This window comes from Sphaeramia orbicularis, chromosome 8 (assembly GCF_902148855.1).
Source record: "Sphaeramia orbicularis chromosome 8, fSphaOr1.1, whole genome shotgun sequence".
Classification (NCBI taxonomy): domain Eukaryota; kingdom Metazoa; phylum Chordata; class Actinopteri; order Kurtiformes; family Apogonidae; genus Sphaeramia; species Sphaeramia orbicularis.
Genome location: NC_043964.1, coordinates 23,517,096 through 23,535,907, shown reverse-complemented (window position 1 = coordinate 23,535,907; position 18,812 = coordinate 23,517,096). Strand labels below are relative to the sequence as shown.

The following is an 18,812-nucleotide window of genomic DNA, read 5'->3' as shown; positions in this document are numbered from 1 at the left end:
GATCACAGGTTCGTAATGATCCACCCGGGAGAGATAATGTTTAGTTAAAGACAGAATTTATTGAACAAAAATTATTAAACAGTTAACAAAAAAAAACTAAAATGTCGCACACACCAGGCCTTCAGCCAGCACTCAGGCTGACAAAAACAAAATAAGGGAGGACAGGGCTGAGACTTACCACCGCGGCAGGAAACCAAAAATAAGGGGAGGGGTCCACCACCACACCTGTGACACGACACACAAAAAGAAAAAGAACACAAGGAAACCGTGAAAACACCACCACCAGGTTGGACTGCCGCTCAGGTACCCAGCACCTGTACCACAAAGAAAAAGAAGAAACAACCATTAATAAAACAGCCTGAGTGCCTAGGTCACTGGTGGCCGACAGTGAACGATTAAAACTCACACACACTCACACACATCCATCCAACATCTAATTAACTCAAAATATTAAAAGCCATGAAAAATACAATTTCCTTAAAATAGTGTTGCCAATAAACATGAACAAAGGAAATTGTAAAAAAAAAAAAAAAATCCAAACAATAAAGAAACTATGAAAAACACAAAAAAAGTATCTATGCCCGCCCCCCGCCACAGGTAGAGGATCAGGTCCGGAAAGACGAGCAGGAGCCGGACCGTCCGGAGAAGGGGAGGGGAGACGAGCCAAGGTCCGGGGGCGAAACACTCGGGCCGAACCCGACTTGGCCAATGCGGCACCGGACAGAGACGATATCCAGGGTCCACTGTAGCACAACAGCCAAACCAGAACAGCAAGGCAAAAAAAGACGGGACAGCAAAACCAAACCACCAAGCCAAAACAGCAACAGTCAATGAGTGTGGTGGCTGATGACAGGCCACCACTTACTGCAACCTTTAAATTAATCAAAAGAAAACACTCTAATTAATAAATGCAAAAAAAATACTCAATTAAAGAGAATGATGCACATACATACATACCACTGGCGCAGCGTCACAGAGAACAGGAGGAGGAGAACCGCAGTTACCTGCAGCCCACACTGCAGGAAAACACAGCAGCAATCAGCTGAGAGCTAAGCTACAGTCTGATAGAATGGCAGACAACGCCGACTCACCAGGCAGACCACGTTACTTCCCACCAAACCTCCGGCGGGGTGATCTGTTCCCCCTACACCGTCTGTAGTCACTAAAAAAAACACACCGGTGTCACCAATGCGCACGTTGTGCGCACACAGCGAAAAGAAGAGAGAGAAAGAGAGCGGCCACACTACCTGAGGGTTGAATGTTTGCGATGCCCACCGCAAACAAAGGGCTCCGCCACGCCGAGCTGCAGTCACCGCCACGCTGGCTCAAAGGACTGGAAGGAGAGGGTCAGGTGTGACCACTCACCTGATTATAAAGGCGCGTCTGGCACCGCCCCACAATTAAGGTACGGCGCTGCTGGCGCAGTGCCGTGCAGTGGCAAGGAGGGAGAACGCCTCCGGCTACACATGCAATAAAATTATCCTCAAGTATTGTGCTACAGAGAGCTGAAGTCTCACCCATTCTTATGTGCACAATGGGATTTAACCTCAGACAAAATATAAACAGGGCTCAATGGTTTGAGGCCATTTACACACACGATTTTTGTCAATTTCAAAGATACTTTCACGAGCCAAGAATGTCACAGTTTGTCTTAAAAAACAGTAAAGAAACATATAGTTTTGAGTTAAACAGCTCAGTGTACTCTACCTTTTGTTGCATGTGATACACTTCACTAACACCAAAATGGCCACTGCTTTGGTTTATTTTACCTCAATTTTTTTTAAGAGCAAGTTGAAAAATATTAAGAGGGAAAATCACTACAACTCTGGTCATGTTGAAACTGCAGAGACATATTCAGTGAATGACGGTCCTTTGTTGAACCCCAAAAACATAAATAAATGTTATATCCACTAAAACTTTGTTTTAGAAAATGTTGGCAGACTTAATTTACATTTTAATGTATTTTCATGAAGTTTATTTCTATGAGTGTCATTTTGTTAACATAAGTTATTTACTTTCACGGTATTCATTCAAGAATTGTACAGAAACAGTAAATAATCATAACATTATTATCATATTACATTAAAGCAGGGTGTTTTCGTATCATATAGGCTCGGATATCTTCAAAATATCATTCAACTTTTTACTTTAAAACCGAAATAACTCAGGTGAAAGTTATGTGGAAATGATTGAAATCAGTGACTTTAAAAAGAGTAAAATTCTGTAATTTTCTTACTCTTCAAAAGTCTATTTAGTGTTTTATAGTTACATTTCTTCAGGTGATACTTAATATTGATTGAAGGAGTCATTTAAATGTACTGATGCTTAAAACTAATTGCTAGTATATTTTAACAAGGTTGCTTTTGTTCAGGTGTTAATTCATCCCAGTTTAACTCTTTAACAACACCCTTAATTTTTGCCAAATTTTTTTTTTACCATAGTTTTTGTTTGTCTAACTGGCTATTGGTGATGAGAAAGAACAGCCATACACATGGAAGGAGAATTAGAACCAGAAATGTTCATTGCATCAGGGGAACTTACAACCATGTGGTCTAAATTTACCACAATTTGAGGTCATGTGTGTTGTAGAAACGAGGGGCTTCACCTAACGGATCCCAGACTCTTTGTATAGAACTGACTTTGTGCACATGAAAGTGGATGGTTTTCTGTAAGAGCTAAAGCTTTCTCCACCTCCCATTTTCTCTCACATACTGTATGTTATTTGACTATAATCTTGTGGTTCCCAGATCTCAGTTGCACACCAGGTGCCGTGGCTCCGACAGGGCCATTCTCACCCAGGCCAACACCCTGGTGGGATCGAAGATTGTGTACGATGGTGAAAAAAAGAAGGTCTACGAAGTAACCCCGGAGCTTTTCAGAACATTTGTGAAGGTATGAAGTTTTTTATTGAGGAACACAACACCTGCAACACCTCATAATGTGACACAATATAATATGATTTTGAATGCATAAGTAGAAGGATTACCTTTTTGTATCTGTTCTTCCAACATGTAACTGATCCTGTGAATTAAATTAGATTTTATTTATTTAACATGGACATAATAATAATAATGGGAAGTATCTCCTAAATGAGTTCTATCTAGTATTTATATCCCAAACTCTCAGAACACACTTAGTTCTACCAAAACTACCAACAAATGAATGCACAGACTGTATCACTCACTGATTAAATTATAAAAACTCTTTGTTTGCACACATCTGTATCATCAAGTTTTCTTCGTCAAAATAAAACTACATTGCTGGTTATTCTGACAGTTGTTCAAAATAACACTGCCTCTTTAAATCATCATGTTCTGCATCAGTTGATAGCAGGGCCGGACTGAGACTCATTCTCAGCCCTGGAGTTTCATACCTCAGACCAGCCCACTTTAGATCACGACCAATTATTATTAAAATCATGTAATTATAACCTTACATGTTAGGTCTACACACTGTTCTGCAAAGCCTGAGACAAACAGAGCAGTAGAGAGACTGATTTTTTTCACAGTAAGTCAGCCACTTGCGGTTTGTTCCATCTTTGCTATTGAAAACTTTTGGTATAGTGATATTAGGGGTTTGACAAGGATGATAAGAAAAAAATGTACGTATATCCTGTGACTGAGGGTGACCAAAGCAATCAAAGCTAACAACAGACTCATCTTCATCTGTCTCATTTGTGCCTAGTGGTTCAGGGTTGTGCTGCTGAGCTGCTCCTCTGTCATCAGTAGACTCTGCTCTCCCTTTCACACTTCCTCTAGTTTCTCTAGACTCGCCTGCACCTGTATCACAATAAAAAATAATATCTACAGACATTTTGACTTACTTAACCAATCAATATATTTACATTGGCAAAATTTGCAAGATTATTTGACATTACTTTATGCTATTGCCTTTCACTTGTGGGCTTTGTGTATTTACTGTCTCACTTTTAATGATAAAAAAATAAAATAGGCCAGTACTATTGTTTGGGTATAGAAAGTGGTTTTACTGGAACTAATGCTTGTTCACACAGTCTGTTCCAGCAGCTCACCTTTTCCGTCCATCCTGACAGGAGCAATCCCCTCATCACTACTGGCTCCTGGCTCTGCTTCTGACACTAAAGCACATTTTAAAAATGCTCAGAATTCTCAGCACAAATCTTGTATTTTGCAAAGCCTTGGTGTCAGTTTCATTCATGTAATGCTGAATCCTGGAGCATCTCAGAGCACCTTTCATACTGAACAGGCCTACACCATACTCTTCATTGTAGCCTATTTATTCTAATAATCTTCCCTCTATGAGCAGTCCTACCTGCCCACTCTGGACTTGCGGGCTCATGGCTGGTGTCTGGTGCTGGATCTGCTTTCTGACTCTGAGGAGCTACAAGACAAAGTTTCCCAGTTATGTGGCGTTGCATCATACTATTATTTAAATTGCATAACGTTATGTTACACACCACAATGCCACACAATTCACTGACTCGATAATTAACTAACTTGAAAGGTGGTTTACCCGTTTCATCGTCCTCATTAGTTGTTTCCAACCGGGAGGTCGTTTCTGTGAAAAAGTTGCCGATTTTGTCACATTTGGCTGCGTTTGCTTCCAGAGCTTTCCTCTTTTTAATTCTTGCCTTCTCCGCGCCACCCTTGCTCCTTCTATTATCCATGTTTCAAACAGCAAACACAGCTGACCATCGACAGCCTACAGAGCACAGATCATATATGCTCCACAGCTACAGTATAGAGCTACTAACCGTATGCAAGGAGTTATTATGTCAAGGTGCATCTGGAAAAAAAAAAGGAAGAAAAAAAAACCAGCCCAGCCCAGGAACAGCGGTTGCAGCTTACGGGATCAACCCGGTGCTATGACTGAACACCGCCCCCACCAAATAAATAAATAAAATATTAAATATATATTTAAAGTGACCTCGGGCCCTTGTGGCCTAAATATCACACCGGCCCACCGGGACTTGTCCCGGTCCTCCTGATTAGCCAGTCCGGGCCTGGTTGATAGTTTACATTATAGCTCTGTTAGCTTAGCTCTGTTTCTACATAGAAAACAACCACAGCAAAACCACAAATTACCTCTGTTTTCTATACGGTTCGTGTTGTCAGGAACTGCTCTAAAGATCTGTTTGGAATCAAACAAATAAGGTCAGAACTGTCACAGTTTAGTGTGAATCATGTATCAACAAACGACATCCCATAATAACTTTATACCTTCCTAAGCCTCATAATCAAACTCACTTGTGTAGAAGAAACATGGGGACTGGTTTAATTTTTGACAGCATGTTATATTTTAATATAACATATACAATATATAAAATATAATAATAATAATAATAATAATAATAATAATAATAATAATACATTTTATTTATAAGCGCCTTTCAAGACACCCAAGGACACTGTACAACAAGATAAAACAAACAATTCATAAAATACAAAGAAATAAACAGATTAAAACAAGTAATTACTATATATAGAAATGAAGTAGTAGAATGGAGATTAGAGCTTATGGGGGGTAGACTATTCTGAAAAGGTGAGTTTTGAGTCTGGATTTGAATGTGGGGAGAGAGTCACAGTTACGGATGGATGGTGGGAGGGAGTTCCAGAGCTGAGGAGCAGAGTGGCTGAAGGCTCGGCCTCCCATGGTGCTGAGACGGACAGGGGGCATGGTGAGGTGGATAGAGGAGGAGGACCTGAGGGAACGGACTGGAGTGGTGACATGGAGGAGGTCAGACAGGTACTGAGGGGCGAGATTGTGAATGGATTTAAATGTGTACAGGAGGAGTTTGAATTCAATTCTCTGTTTGATTGGGAGCCAGTGTAGTTCCTGGAGGATAGGGGTGATGTGGTGGTAGGAGGGGGTTTTGGTGATAATGCGGGCGGCAGAGTTGTGGACCAGTTGGAGCTTATGGAGGGACTTTTGGGGGAGACCGAATAGGAGGGAGTTACAGTAGTCAAGGCGGGAGGTTACGAGACTGTGTACAAGAATAGAGGTGGTATGGGGGGTGAGGGAGGGGCGAAGACGGTTGATGTTGCGCAGGTGGAAATATGCAGACCGGGTGACGTTATTGATGTGGGATTTGAAAGACAGTAGGCCATCGAGGATGACACCCAGACTCTTAACCTGAGGTGAGGGGGAGACTGAGGAGCTGTCGATAATGAGGGAAAAGGTGTTGGTTTTGGAGAGAGTGGATTTTGTGCCAATGAGGAGCATTTCTGTTTTATCACTGTTGAGTTTCAAGAAGTTGGAGGTGAACCAGAGTTTAATTTCAGAGAGGCAGGAGGTGAGGGAGGAGGGTGGGAGTGTGGAGCAAGGTTTGGTGGTGAGGTAGAGCTGGGTGTCATCCGCGAAACAGTGAAAATGGATATTAAATTTTCTGAAAATATTGCCAAGGGGGAGAAGGTAAATGATGAAAAGAAGGGGCCCCAGGACTGAGCCCTGGGGCACACCTGAGGTAACTGGGGTGGGATCTGACCTGGAGGATTTGAGCTGAACGAACTGAGTGCGGCCTGACAGATAAGAATGAAACCAGCGGAGGGGGGTATGGGTGATGCCAATAGATGAGAGTCTACTGGGGAGGATGGGGTGTGAGATGGTGTCGAAGGCTGCACTCAGATCGAGAAGAATCAGGATGGATAGTGAACCGGAGTCAGCTGCAAGGAGGAGATCATTAGTGATTTTTAGAAGGGCGGTTTCTGTACTGTGGTGTGGGTGGAAACCGGACTGGAAGGGCTCATAGAGACTATTGGTGATTAAGTGTGTATGGAGTTGAGCGGCGACTATTTTTTCAACAATTTTGGAAATGAAGGGCAGGTTGGATATGGGGCGGAGGTTATTGAAATTGTTGGGGTCTAGACCAGGTTTTTTGAGGATGGGGGTGACGGCTGCAGTTTTGAATTGTGGAGGAACAGTTCCAGTGGTCAGGGAAGAATGAGTGATGGCAGATATGAGGGGAAGGAGAGAGGGAAGGCAGGATTTGACCAGAGGTGTGGGGAGCGGATCAAGGTGACAGGTGGAGGGCTTGGAGTTTTTGATAAGGTTGGCGATTACAGAGGTGTCAGGAAGTTGGAAACTGGAAAATGACTGTTGGAGTGTGAGTGGTTCAGGTGGAGAGGCAGGCGGTGAGTTTGGACAGAGGTGCTGGTGGATGTTGTGGATTTTGTCATTAAAGAATTGCAGTAGAGACTGGCAGGTGCCTGACGAGTACATGTGGGGGGGCAGGGAGTCAGGTGGCTGGAAAGTTTTACTGAGTAGGGTGAACAGTGTTTTGGTGTTTCCTTCTGCTGAGATGATTAGGCCAGAGTAATAGTTAGATGTGGTTATAGTGATTAAGTCCTTATAGTGCTGTATATGTGTTTTGAGCATGTCCATGTGGATAGTGAGACCAGTTCTTTTGAAGAGTCGCTCAAGCTGTCGACCTTTGGCTTTCATTTGACGGAGTTCGGGGGTGTACCAGGGGGCAGTTGAAGAGAAGGAAACAGACCGTGTTTTCAGTGGGGCAAGAGAATTGAGGATGTGGGTTAGATTGTTATTGTATAATGCAGCAAGTTCATCAGGAGTTGAGGAGGAGTCCGGGAGTAGAATGTTGTTAATGTTGGAGGAGAGTGTGTGTAGACTGATGTCCTTGATATTTCGAAATGAGATGAGACGTGATGGCTTCAGAGCGGTGAGGCAGAGTGTGATGTTGAAGGAGAGAAGGAAGTGGTCGGAGATGTGAACTTCATCTGCTGAACAGTTGGAGGGGGTGAGACCTGAACAGCAGACTAGATCCAGGGTATGTCCTTTTTTGTGTGTAGGAAAGTCAATGGCTTGACAGAATCCAAAACTGTCCAAACAGGAAGAGAAGTCTTTGGAGAGGGGTAAGGTACTGTTGTCCATGTGGATATTAAAGTCCCCCAGCAGTATTATATTGGGTGAGAGTGCAGATAAGTGGGTGAGTAAGGTGTTAAAATCATTTAAAAAGTCACTGTGATACTTGGGAGGGCGATAAACAGTTGCAACAATTGATGGAGTGGAGCCAGGGAGCATAAACACAGTGCATTCAAAGGAGCTGAAAGCAGGTACACACACAGGTAGGACCTTCCACTTCTCGCGGTGAATTACCGTGAGACCTCCGCCCCGACCGTTGCCACGGGGACGGCAGATGTAAACATAGCCGGGAGGAGTGGATTCATTAAGTTGAGAGAAATCGTTGGCTTGTTGCCAAGTTTCAGTGAGACACAGGAAGTCAAACTTACGGTCGGTGAGGAGCTCCTGGATCAGAGGACCCTTACTCGTGAGTGAGCGGATGTTGAGGAGACCGAAGTTGACAGCGGTGTTGTTGTGCTTAGCGGGAGCGTTAGCCGACCTGGCTAGGCTGGCTAACGGTCAGTGGTCAACATTCCGGCCGGGGTTTCTGGGACGGCGGCGAGAAGCGGACCAGAAGGACCTGACCGGGTTGGAGCTGCCGTATTGATAATTCCTGCGGGACCCACAATGGATGTATTTCTTGCGTGGGAGAAGAGTGACGTCCGGGTGGTGGAACAGCACTGGAGGTGGAGGGGTTAGCAATTGACGGCGGAGCCAGAGGAGCTCAGCGGCAGTGTATTGACAGAGACCCGAGGCAGGATGATGAAATGTCCTCAGCAACAGCCAGACGATTGCAGAACAAACATAAAACTTGCAGGTCCACATAGCGGCAGCAACGACAGGTGATAGAGCCAGGTGAAGTGATCCAGCAGGTAGGCTATGGAGTTAGCCCTTGTACAAAGTGCAAGGCGCTAGTGCGAGGAGATATGTCTCCCACAGCCATACAATTGTCCAAAATGTTGCAATGTATTGCAAGCATAAAACCATTTAAAACGCTTTAAAAATACCTTAAAAATACCGGTGAGCAGCGGCAGCAAGTCGCACCAGCGTCCACTCAACCGGAACCCCGGAACACCAATCAGCTCACCCCCCACCCCCTGCTAACCCCCCACCCCCGAAAAATATTTACAAACAGATGACCAGCTTGTGGAGGATGTGGGATGTGCATTTAATACATGTACATTTTTTGTGTTGATTTTAGGTGTCTCCATTTTCAAATAAAACATGGAACACATGTGCTGTGGTTGGAAACGGAGGAATCCTGACCAACAGCAACTGTGGAAACACAATAGATTCAACCCAGTTTGTCATCAGGTGAGAGCAGTGTTGAACCAAATCCACTGACATAATGACGACAGTTAACTAATAGAATGAACATTTGTCTGCATCATAGGTGCAACCTACCTCCTTTGGAGAATGAATTTAAGGCACATGTGGGCAGCAAGACCGACATTGTGACTGCAAACCCAAGCAGTTATATGAAGAAGTGAGTAAGAGTTTCATGCTACTACTCAAGTAATGCCCTTAAATTTGATATACTTGTACCTTACTTTTATCACTTTGTTAGCCTCATAGCATAATTTTCTATCATATTTTTGGCCAAATTATGATATCTGCAAAAAATGAAGCAGCAGTGTTAGAATAAAGTTATGCATATACCACAGTTTGGCCAAAAATATGACTTAGGCAATTATGCTAAGAGGTTAACAAGTTAGTATTTTGATTTTATGCAGCTTTATTAGTAAGGCTCATTTAGTTTGTATCTGTGCAAAGGCACAAAGATATAATGACCTTATGCAACATGATTCAGATCAGATTAAACTATAACAGTAGTCTGGCTCACATTTCAGATGTGTGGGAGTTGCCAACAATGCCATTAAAATAGACATTTTCAATTTAAACTTAAACTTAAAAAAATTCCAAGAAAGTCCAAAAAGTTTTAACGAATGTGTCATTGGATGAGCCAGTATATACCTAAATTAGTTCACTCACCTTCTACAGATTCTGATTCAGTTCCGTTGAAGGATTATGGAACTAGTTTCATTTACAGAACTCAGAACCAAGCTGTGCTCTGACTTCCAAGCCCCGCTTAGTGCCCTCAAAGCCCCGGCTCCTGTGGGGTTTGAAGGGGCTCTAAACCGCAGCAAACCTGGAGACCAAGCCGCTCCTCCACGGATCTAGTTTTGAGTAATGCTCTCCATCAGGTCAGAGCCATAAATTAATACACATTTACACTCCTCTGCAGTTTATATTTTCTTTAAATGTCATTGACAAATGTCATTTTATTTGACTTCATCAATGCCAACCCCAGCTCCCACATCACCACGTCGTGCCCTGCAGGAAGCCGGGCTACAGGCTTCGAGCACCGGCTCCTGTCAGGCTTTCTCCAGCATTAAATAACATATAAACAGCAGAGGAGAGTAAATGTGTATTAATTTATTTGTCGGACCTGATGGAGAGCATTACTCAGAACTAGATCTGAGGTCCATGGAGGTGCAGCTTGGTCTCCCGGTTCATTGCAGTTTAGAGCCCCTTCAAGCCCCAATGAAGGCTTTGAGGGCGGTAAGCGGGGCTTGGAGGTCGGAGCACAGCTTGGTTCTTGGTTCTTGTAACGGAACCGGTTACAAGAACGGAACCAACTTCATGCTCCCCGGAAAGGTTTTCAGCAGCACAGGTAGAAGGAGCTCCTGCGTGGATGAGCTACTACTGGCCCATGGACTGAGAAAATCAGTGTTGAATTTTTAATTTTTCATAAAACAGTATAAAATAAGTAAAAAAAAAAATTGGCTCCGTTTTTGTGGGATAATTATCTAGTTAATTCAGAAAAACACAGCCGAATTAAAATTTTTTCAGGAAACAGTATCTCGTTAATTTGGAAAAACAGAGCCAATTCTTTTTTTTAAACGTATTTTTTATTGTAATTACAAGATAATTATCTTGTTAATTCGGAAAAACAGAGCCGAATTTAATTTTTTTGTGTGAATGCAATACGCTTCTGTATGAATGCTTGTTAAACTGCATTGTTTTCAGATATGGGGCTCTATCAGGACAGCGCCGTCCATTTGTGGACAATCTCCAAATATATGGAAACTCCATGATGCTCCTTCCTGCGTTTTGCGTTGTGAAATCCACTCCTTTGTCCCTGCAGGCACTTTACACTGTGGAGGACTTTGAGATTCCCATTCAGCCTGTCTTACTGAACCCAGAGTACGTCCAGAGTCTGACTGATTTGTGGCGCAGCCAGGGTCTAAAAGAAATCCGGCTCAGCACTGGTTTTATCATGGTTAGCCTGGCACTGGAAATTTGTACCAATGTGCACCTGTATGGCTTCTGGCCCTTCAGTAACCACCCACACGGATTTCAACCCCTCACTCACCACTACTACGATGATGAAAAGGCAACTTACTTTCATGCCATGCCTTCTGAATTCAAACTCCTGCTGCAGCTGCACAGTCAGGGGGTGCTCAGGCTTCACCTGGGACAATGTGGGGAACAGTCGCTCCATGTAGTCCCATGGAAAACTCAGAAGTACAGTGCCTTTCTTGTATCCTCAGGATGAAGCCTGTGAAGCCCTCCCTTTATTTTTAAGTGAATTGAGGAACCTATTTTGGCTAAAGTCATGGATCAAGTGTATCTGACTGAGTTGGATGCTGACTTGTTGTTGTTGCTGTTTTGTTTTTGTTATTTGTTTCTGTTGACTGGGTGGCTGGTGTTGATGGTGGGGTGGCCAAGGTGTTCAGTTTAAAATAAATCTGTCTTTATTTTTTAGTCCAGCATGATACACCAGTACATGATACACCAGTATGTTTGGAATCCGATGTTTGAATCACAAACAGGTTGAGGCTGTCCTTGATTTTTGTCAGAGGATAATTTTGTCAATTTCTATATCTTGGAGGTGTTACTGAAATTCAATGTTGTGGTGTGACAAAATGAACTTAAAAAGTGAAAACAAACATGAGGTTTAAATGTTAATCCCTTTTTATTTTAAGCTAGTTTTAATGTTCATTACAACATATTTTAGGGTTAAACCATGATTTAATTGTACTTAAAAAGACTGGTTTAACTCTGTACTTTTATACTTTGTGCAACTTGTCCCAGATATGTAAGTGTCTGCCAAGTTTGTGTCCCAAATGTGAGCAGTTGACAGTTACATACGCTGTGTTGCGACATGCTATTCACCTGTCACTGTGCTAATCAGACAAGAAAATCGTACTGTGACAAAGTGGCATTATACTCATACTGGTACTATGTTGTGTCTTTTAAAGATGATGTAAAAGCGAAATGAATATCAGTAAATTGCCTAATGTAAGGTGATGTGATGTAATGATTATGAATCCAGCACTTTTGGTGAAAATCTTTGGGATTATCTTTTCTTAGTGTGGGTCTTACAAATCTGAAAGTATGGCGTTGGAACTCCTACTTTCTGAGTCTTAAGGTGTATTTTCTCATGTACAAGCTGTACATGAAACTATTGAAACTTAACAACCTCTGATGAGCCTGATTTAGAATCATGTGAATGTTTAAAAGTGTGTATTTGTGAATAGCAGTGGAAATAAGGAAATGTCAAAGAGAATAAATATTTACCAAACAAAAAAAAGAGGTAATCTCTGGCTGCATGGGATGCATTCTTCTCTTTTTGGGTTTCTCAAGCATAAGCCACTTTACACAGAGATCCTGGAAAAAAAGGTGAGATGGTGATCCCACTTTCTTCCACCTTTGACTGATTTCCACAGCCAAGCCAAAGTAGAGTGACCGGGTGCTTACGACCCACGTGTGGGACAAGGAGTGTGTTTGTGTGGGACAATGTGGGATACGTAACCATAATGCTGGAACAAAGTCTAGATTTTTAAACAATGAGCATCTTATTGTCGAGGTTATAAATTTAAATGATAACGATTTGATTTGGTTGCACGCAGTATACATATTTCTGCACTGGGCATTTATTATTTGCTTTTTTTGCACAGGTTTCAACAACTTTTTTTGGTTGTAAAAACAAAACAAAAACTCAAAAAAGAAACCTTAAGTTTCAAATATTGTAATTAAATACTTTTGGAAAATCAGCTTTTTTTTCTTTTTTTTTTCAGTACATGTTCTTGTCGTCGTTTGCTCACAGAAACGGCGAGAGACATGGGATCATCTCAAAACAGAAGGATTAATTTAGTACCACAGGGTAAACAGGCATACTGACAGCGTGTCAGCATCCGAATACAAGTTGCATCTAGAGACCGGTTTTTCAAGGTTTCCTCAGAGTTGTTACATGTATGTGTTTATGTAAATTGTAGATAAGTCCATGGCTCAGCTGGCACCACTGTATCCTTGGAAGGCCTTGGCACACTAAGATTATTTCTCACAGCTTGAAAAGTGTGTTCAAAGTTCACATATAGTATAATATGGCGAAATAATGACATAATGAAATTAAAAGTAAATAAAAGTATAGATCCACATTCTCAACCCTCAAAGGTAAACTAATCTATGTGCAATAAGACAAAAAGACAGAACTGAGAACAGTAGAACAGCTGTTTCCACTTCCAGCCAATTTAAAATTATTTGGACCAAAAACCTTTGTGCATCCACACACAGAACAGTCAAACATTTAACATTCTAACACAGTAATAAAAATACAATAAGATAAAGTAAATATCCTGTGGAATTTTGTCAAATAATAAATATCCATATACTTAACAAAAGCATATTTTGTCGCCTCAAGTCTCTCAGTTCAATTTCCAGACCTAAAAATAGTTCAAAGGGAATATGGATCAAATCTAACCAAACATCACATACATACAGTGTGGTTTCAGGTCATACTCATCTCCATGTGTGATGGAGAAATAAGTTGGATATAGTTCGCAGAGTACCCTCTGTGAATCATCCCCCACCGCTTTCACTCACGTGTAAACATTTTTCCATTCTTTTCTGTAGTTGCATCTTCTTTTTTTTTGCGTGGAGTTTCCATGATTTCTGCCAATATTTGCATATGCTGGTGTCTGAGGCTTTCGCCTTTGTTTTTTGTGTGTCAGTGGGCGGAGCTCAGGAGGACGGCAGTGACAGGTTGATGGACTCCGGACTCCATGTGTATGTTGGTTGATTGACAGCGGACACAGCCAAAGGTGATAGCGCTGTCACCGCTATAAAATGAAAGTCATGTCTGGAGAAAGACGACTGTCCTGCACTTTGGAGAGCCAGAGCCAATCAAATGTGGGACATTGTCTCAATTTGTGGGATGTGGAAAAAATGGACATAATGCTGTGCAGTCCCATGCAAAGTGGGACACCTGGTCACCCTGAGCCAAAGGAGTAACAGAGGTGAAACAGGCTGGACTTTTACACTATGGGCCTGCTTTCCGGAATCAAAGGGGTGGTGATGCAGCGGAAAGCGTGATTTAACTTGTGCATCGAAAATACCCTGAGCATAGCGGTGTTGCTAACCTCTCCAAAGTCTGTCACCGTTCCACAAATGTTAGCATGGATAGAATCCTCTGCCCAAAGTGACAACAGCTCATGGATCTCAGCGTCTCCCCAGTTCGACATTGTTCTGGTCGCGTTGATATGTTTGTTTACTGTACACGGCCAGTGCTCATTTTTAAACCCCCCCGGTACAGGGGTCTCACACGCAATATGTCATCAAAACGTCACACCTTGGCTGCGGAATGAGATGTGTTCCTTTTGTGTATCGTTCTGGAATTACGATTCCACCTTTATCATGGCTCTGTTACTATCTCCAGAGGTGTTTCAAAGCTGTGATAAAGGTGGGACCAAATGATCCCACTATTTTGTTTACACAGACGTCGTTCCGCAATAAAGGCAAAATATTCCCGTGAGAGAAGTGCTGTGTAAAAGGGGTGGTGGTCAAGTGTTTTTGAGTTATGTGCCTTTAAAACCTGCCAACATCTGACAATTTGTCATTCAAATGTAAAAAAAAATATATTTCTTGTAATGTCAGTGGAGGTCATCAGTCCTTTCCATAATGTACATAGTTATAATATGAGTGACCTATAAATACTGCAGTATACAGTATTTATGGAGAAATTTGACGTACTTTACTTCTCAGAGGAAAATATTGTGCCTCATGTTCCACTATAAACGTCTGAATTTTCAGATTACAAATGTTCCTGAGTAGTGAAAACGGTGAATGTGAGGATTTTGGATGTTTATGATACTCATATGATACAAGACCCTCTTGCATTCCCTTCAAAATGCATCTTCACAAAACTTAGATCATCAAATGTAGATTTTATTTATTTATTTTTACACATGCATGGTTCTCACAGAACAGTAACATTACACACATATGATCATGTGGAATAAGATGCATTGCTGTAAACACCAAGAGAATATAAAGTAGTTCAACAGAGCTCAACCTTAAACATGTACAATAGTAAAAGTCTTATTCTTTAAGCATCTTATTTATGTAATATTCAGACTTTTACTCAAAAGACCACAAGTAGTATTTCTACTTTGACATTCAAAAAAATTACATAAATGACCATTGGTGTTTAGAATAATTAGCTCTGAAGGTCTGCCAAAGATGTCAATATATTGGATTGTAGAGATATGAGATATGAACTGAATTTATTTATACTGATGGGCCAGATTTATGTGACCACCAGAGGGAGTAGTGAGTCACTCTGCCAGTGTCTGCCTTTGACCAAAGCATCAGAAAGTGACCAGAAGGGATGAGAACCAACAAAAAACAACTTGAAGAGTCAAAGAAAGAGACAAAGTGATGAAAGCTAAAAGCACTGTGGTTGTTTTCACCACTGGACACAGCTCTAAATGAAATGAATGGAGTTTGATGCTGAAATAGCAGCATTTCTTCTACACAGGTGAGTTTGATTATGAGGCTTATGAAGGTATTTATTATGGGATGTTATTATCTTTGCTAAGTTGCAAATAAATCTTTAGTGCAGCTACTGATAACACAAATTACAGAAAATGGAGGTGATTTGTAGTTTTACTGTGGCTGTTTTCTGCCTTAAAACAGAGCTAAGCTGACAGAGCTATAATGTAAACTGTCAGCTGATGAAGCATGTGAAGATTATAAGACACAATGTTATTCTGAGAGACTGTAAACATTTTGTGGCCATGAGTTTTAGTTTGTAGAAGAAAACTTGAAGAAACCATAGTACAGATGTGTGTAAACAATGAGTTTTACACAACAGTCATTTATCATACCTGCATGTCTGGTTTTCCCACTCAACCAACGATTATATAATTTAGTAAAATGATCAGGAGCATATACATATATTTGTTCTTTTAATGAGTTAAGGTGAAGGCCTATTGTGTACTGGGTTATGATGGCTTTGTTTTTAACCCTTAAAGACCTAAACAGCTGCCAGTGTCTAAATGCATTTACTGATACAAAATGTTCAATAACTTTAGAACCAATAATCCTATTAATACATGTAAATAATTCAGATAAAATGCAGTTTCTGGGCTTTTCAGCAGCATCACATTTATCTCATCTGGACATTCAGAGGCTTCATAATGAATGTGGAAACACTATCATGTACATAGTAACAGCATGTCTGAGAGAGAGAGAGAGAGAGAGAGAGAGAGAGAGAGAGAGAGAGAGAGAGAGAGAGAGAGAGAGAGATAGATAGAGAGATGAGCTCTGTGATAAATCAGAGGCACAGGATGAAGCTGGTACTTCCTGTTTAATGTCTGGACATCTTGTTAGATGCTGTGTAATTATCAAACCCCACACTTGTTACATTTTCATAAATTTTAACTTCAGTAAACACCAGTTTTATCCTGGACTGTTCAAAGACTCTTGACACAGCATCATTACTGTATGTTTGAGAGATATTTGGACTTTCTGATTCAGGAAAAACACAAACCAGAGAACACTGGGCCTGTCTGTTTCATTGCATCTCAATTTAGTTTGTTCTGATAATAATCAGAAAAGCCAAGATGTTTGTCATTTGACATTAAATTCAGTCTGAATTCTGTCTTTGTATCATATCCTCCTCTTCCTCTACCAGCAAGCGTTGTCTTGTTTTCTACAGAAAATCATTTATCTGATGGATGGAGTTATCTTCAGACCTCTGATTTCAGGCCTGTTGTGATTGATTTTATTTCCTGCTGTTTAATTAGTTTCAATAATTTTCAGTTCTGTCAGGTTACTGACTGACCTCAAATGACCTGTGTATCAAATCTACAGCTCTCACTCAAGATGTTTAACTGGTCAAACATATCTATGAATTTTAGGTAAATCCTGTAAATTACACTTCACAACAAATGACCAAACAAAAAACCCTGGTTTGTCTCCCTCTAGTGGTCATGTGTGATGGGACAACCAAATCATTTGTTTAACTTTATGGACATTCCTGGGTCTTTTTATGTCCAAATACTGTTAGGTGGGTCACAGTAGATGTGAAATACATTTGTATTTTAACCATTAAACAAGAAATTAAGAATAAGAATGTTGTTGACCATTCTGATTGCTTGTATTCTTCCATTAATTTTACTTATGACACTGGATCACAGTGAAAAACTAGTCACACTGTTTTACTGAGGTGAAGAAACAAAGTTTATCCTTTATGAAGAAGTTCATAAAAAGTAATGATTTAGCAAACATACAATAACAAGAAAAAAGTGTGTGGAACTTTTGGAATGTCCTACTTTTCTGCATGAATTGGTTATATAATGTGATGTGATCTATACATGCAAGTCACACACACAATGGGCCTCATGCAAGAAACCATATACAAACAAATGCATTCTTATTTTTTCTCTTACTCCAGATAAGATAAAATGTTATGAGTGGTCGAGCTTTTCACTGCAAGATAGAGTACAATATTTTTTCCCTCTGAGAATCTGACAGAACTTACTGGATCCTGCTCAGTTTTTTCTGTTCCTGTAACACCAGTACTGACACTCTGAAAGATAACGTGTTTGATTTGATTTAAAAGTATTTCCTTTTTTTGTTGCTGATGAAATCCTTCTTGTTCATACTGTCCTTTTTTGGCGCTATCTCTGAAATTTCTGACCTCAAATTTGCTGTTTGTATGTAGCCCAACACCTGCCCTTATATGGTGTTTAGTGGGTATGGTCGCATATGCTAATTACAAACAATCAACCACACCTGTACCATTTACAAACAGGTCATATTCAACGTTCATCACACTTGGAGAAGATCAGATTTGGACGGTAAGAACATTTGGTGCATCCGGAGTTGATTTCTGTTGTTTTTGTCTCTAAATGAAAAAGTAAGAGAAAATTAAACACAACACTTTTGTTTTTGCTCCCATTTTCCATGAGCTGAACTCAAAGAGCTAAGACTTTTTCTATGTACACAAAAGGCCTATTTCTCTCAAATATTGTTCACAAATCTGTCTGAATCTGTGTTAGTGAGCACTTCTCCTTAGTTGAGATAATCCATCCACCTCACAGGTGTGGTGTATCAAGATGCAGATTAGACAGCATGATTATTGCACAGGTGTGCCTTAGACTGACCACAATAAAGATGCTGATCTGAATCACACCTACCCTAAACTAGTGTTCGCCTCGCAAACATGTCTGTACCAATGGTCTGTATATTTTTCTGATATCACGTTGCTGCCTCACTACTCTGCCATTTCTGTCCAATATGATTTTTCATCAAGCATTGGACATCAATAAAAACATGTAGTTTTGACAAAGGACAGGATGTAGACACCAGTTAAAGCTATACCGTATGATATGGCATTTTTACACTTCTCTTTTGTAATCTTAAAATGCTTCTAATAAGTGTGTGCCAAACTAAAATGTAAAAGAAATCCACCAGGTTTTGAAACTAAAAAATGTTTAATTCTCATATATTTCTAATAAAAGTCTGACCAATCATTTTATTCGGTCCAAATAAAATAATTGGCTGAGCCTGGCTGAGCCTCCTGTCAGTCATCTGTTACTGCAGTCCCACGTCAGATACCGGTACCTCTGAATCTGACGTTTCACTTGCGCTGCTCCTCCTGTCACTGACCACAGTCAGGGGCGGTT

The 18,812-nt window shown here is 40.9% G+C and overlaps 1 protein-coding gene and 1 long non-coding RNA gene across 2 annotated transcripts in view; one reads left to right on the top strand and one right to left on the bottom strand.

Moving 5' to 3' along the window:
- The window catches only part of LOC115424138 (alpha-2,8-sialyltransferase 8F-like), a 31,585-nt gene extending 19,163 nt beyond the window's left edge, over positions 1-12,422 (top strand). The window contains exons 11-14 of the mRNA XM_030141241.1: positions 2,748-2,892; positions 9,038-9,150; positions 9,230-9,322; positions 10,867-12,422. Of these exons, the coding sequence (XP_029997101.1) occupies positions 2,748-2,892; positions 9,038-9,150; positions 9,230-9,322; positions 10,867-11,395 (880 nt within the window). The 3' untranslated portion in view covers positions 11,396-12,422. The remainder of the gene's footprint in view (positions 1-2,747; positions 2,893-9,037; positions 9,151-9,229; positions 9,323-10,866) is intronic.
- Positions 45-1,450, bottom strand: LOC115424143 (uncharacterized). The gene is made up of 3 exons (XR_003936055.1): positions 1,248-1,450; positions 1,092-1,162; positions 45-1,016 (listed from the first exon to the last, which is right to left on the bottom strand). It is a non-coding gene; the product is annotated as an uncharacterized LOC115424143 (long non-coding RNA).
- Positions 12,423-18,812: the final 6,390 nt, after the last annotated feature.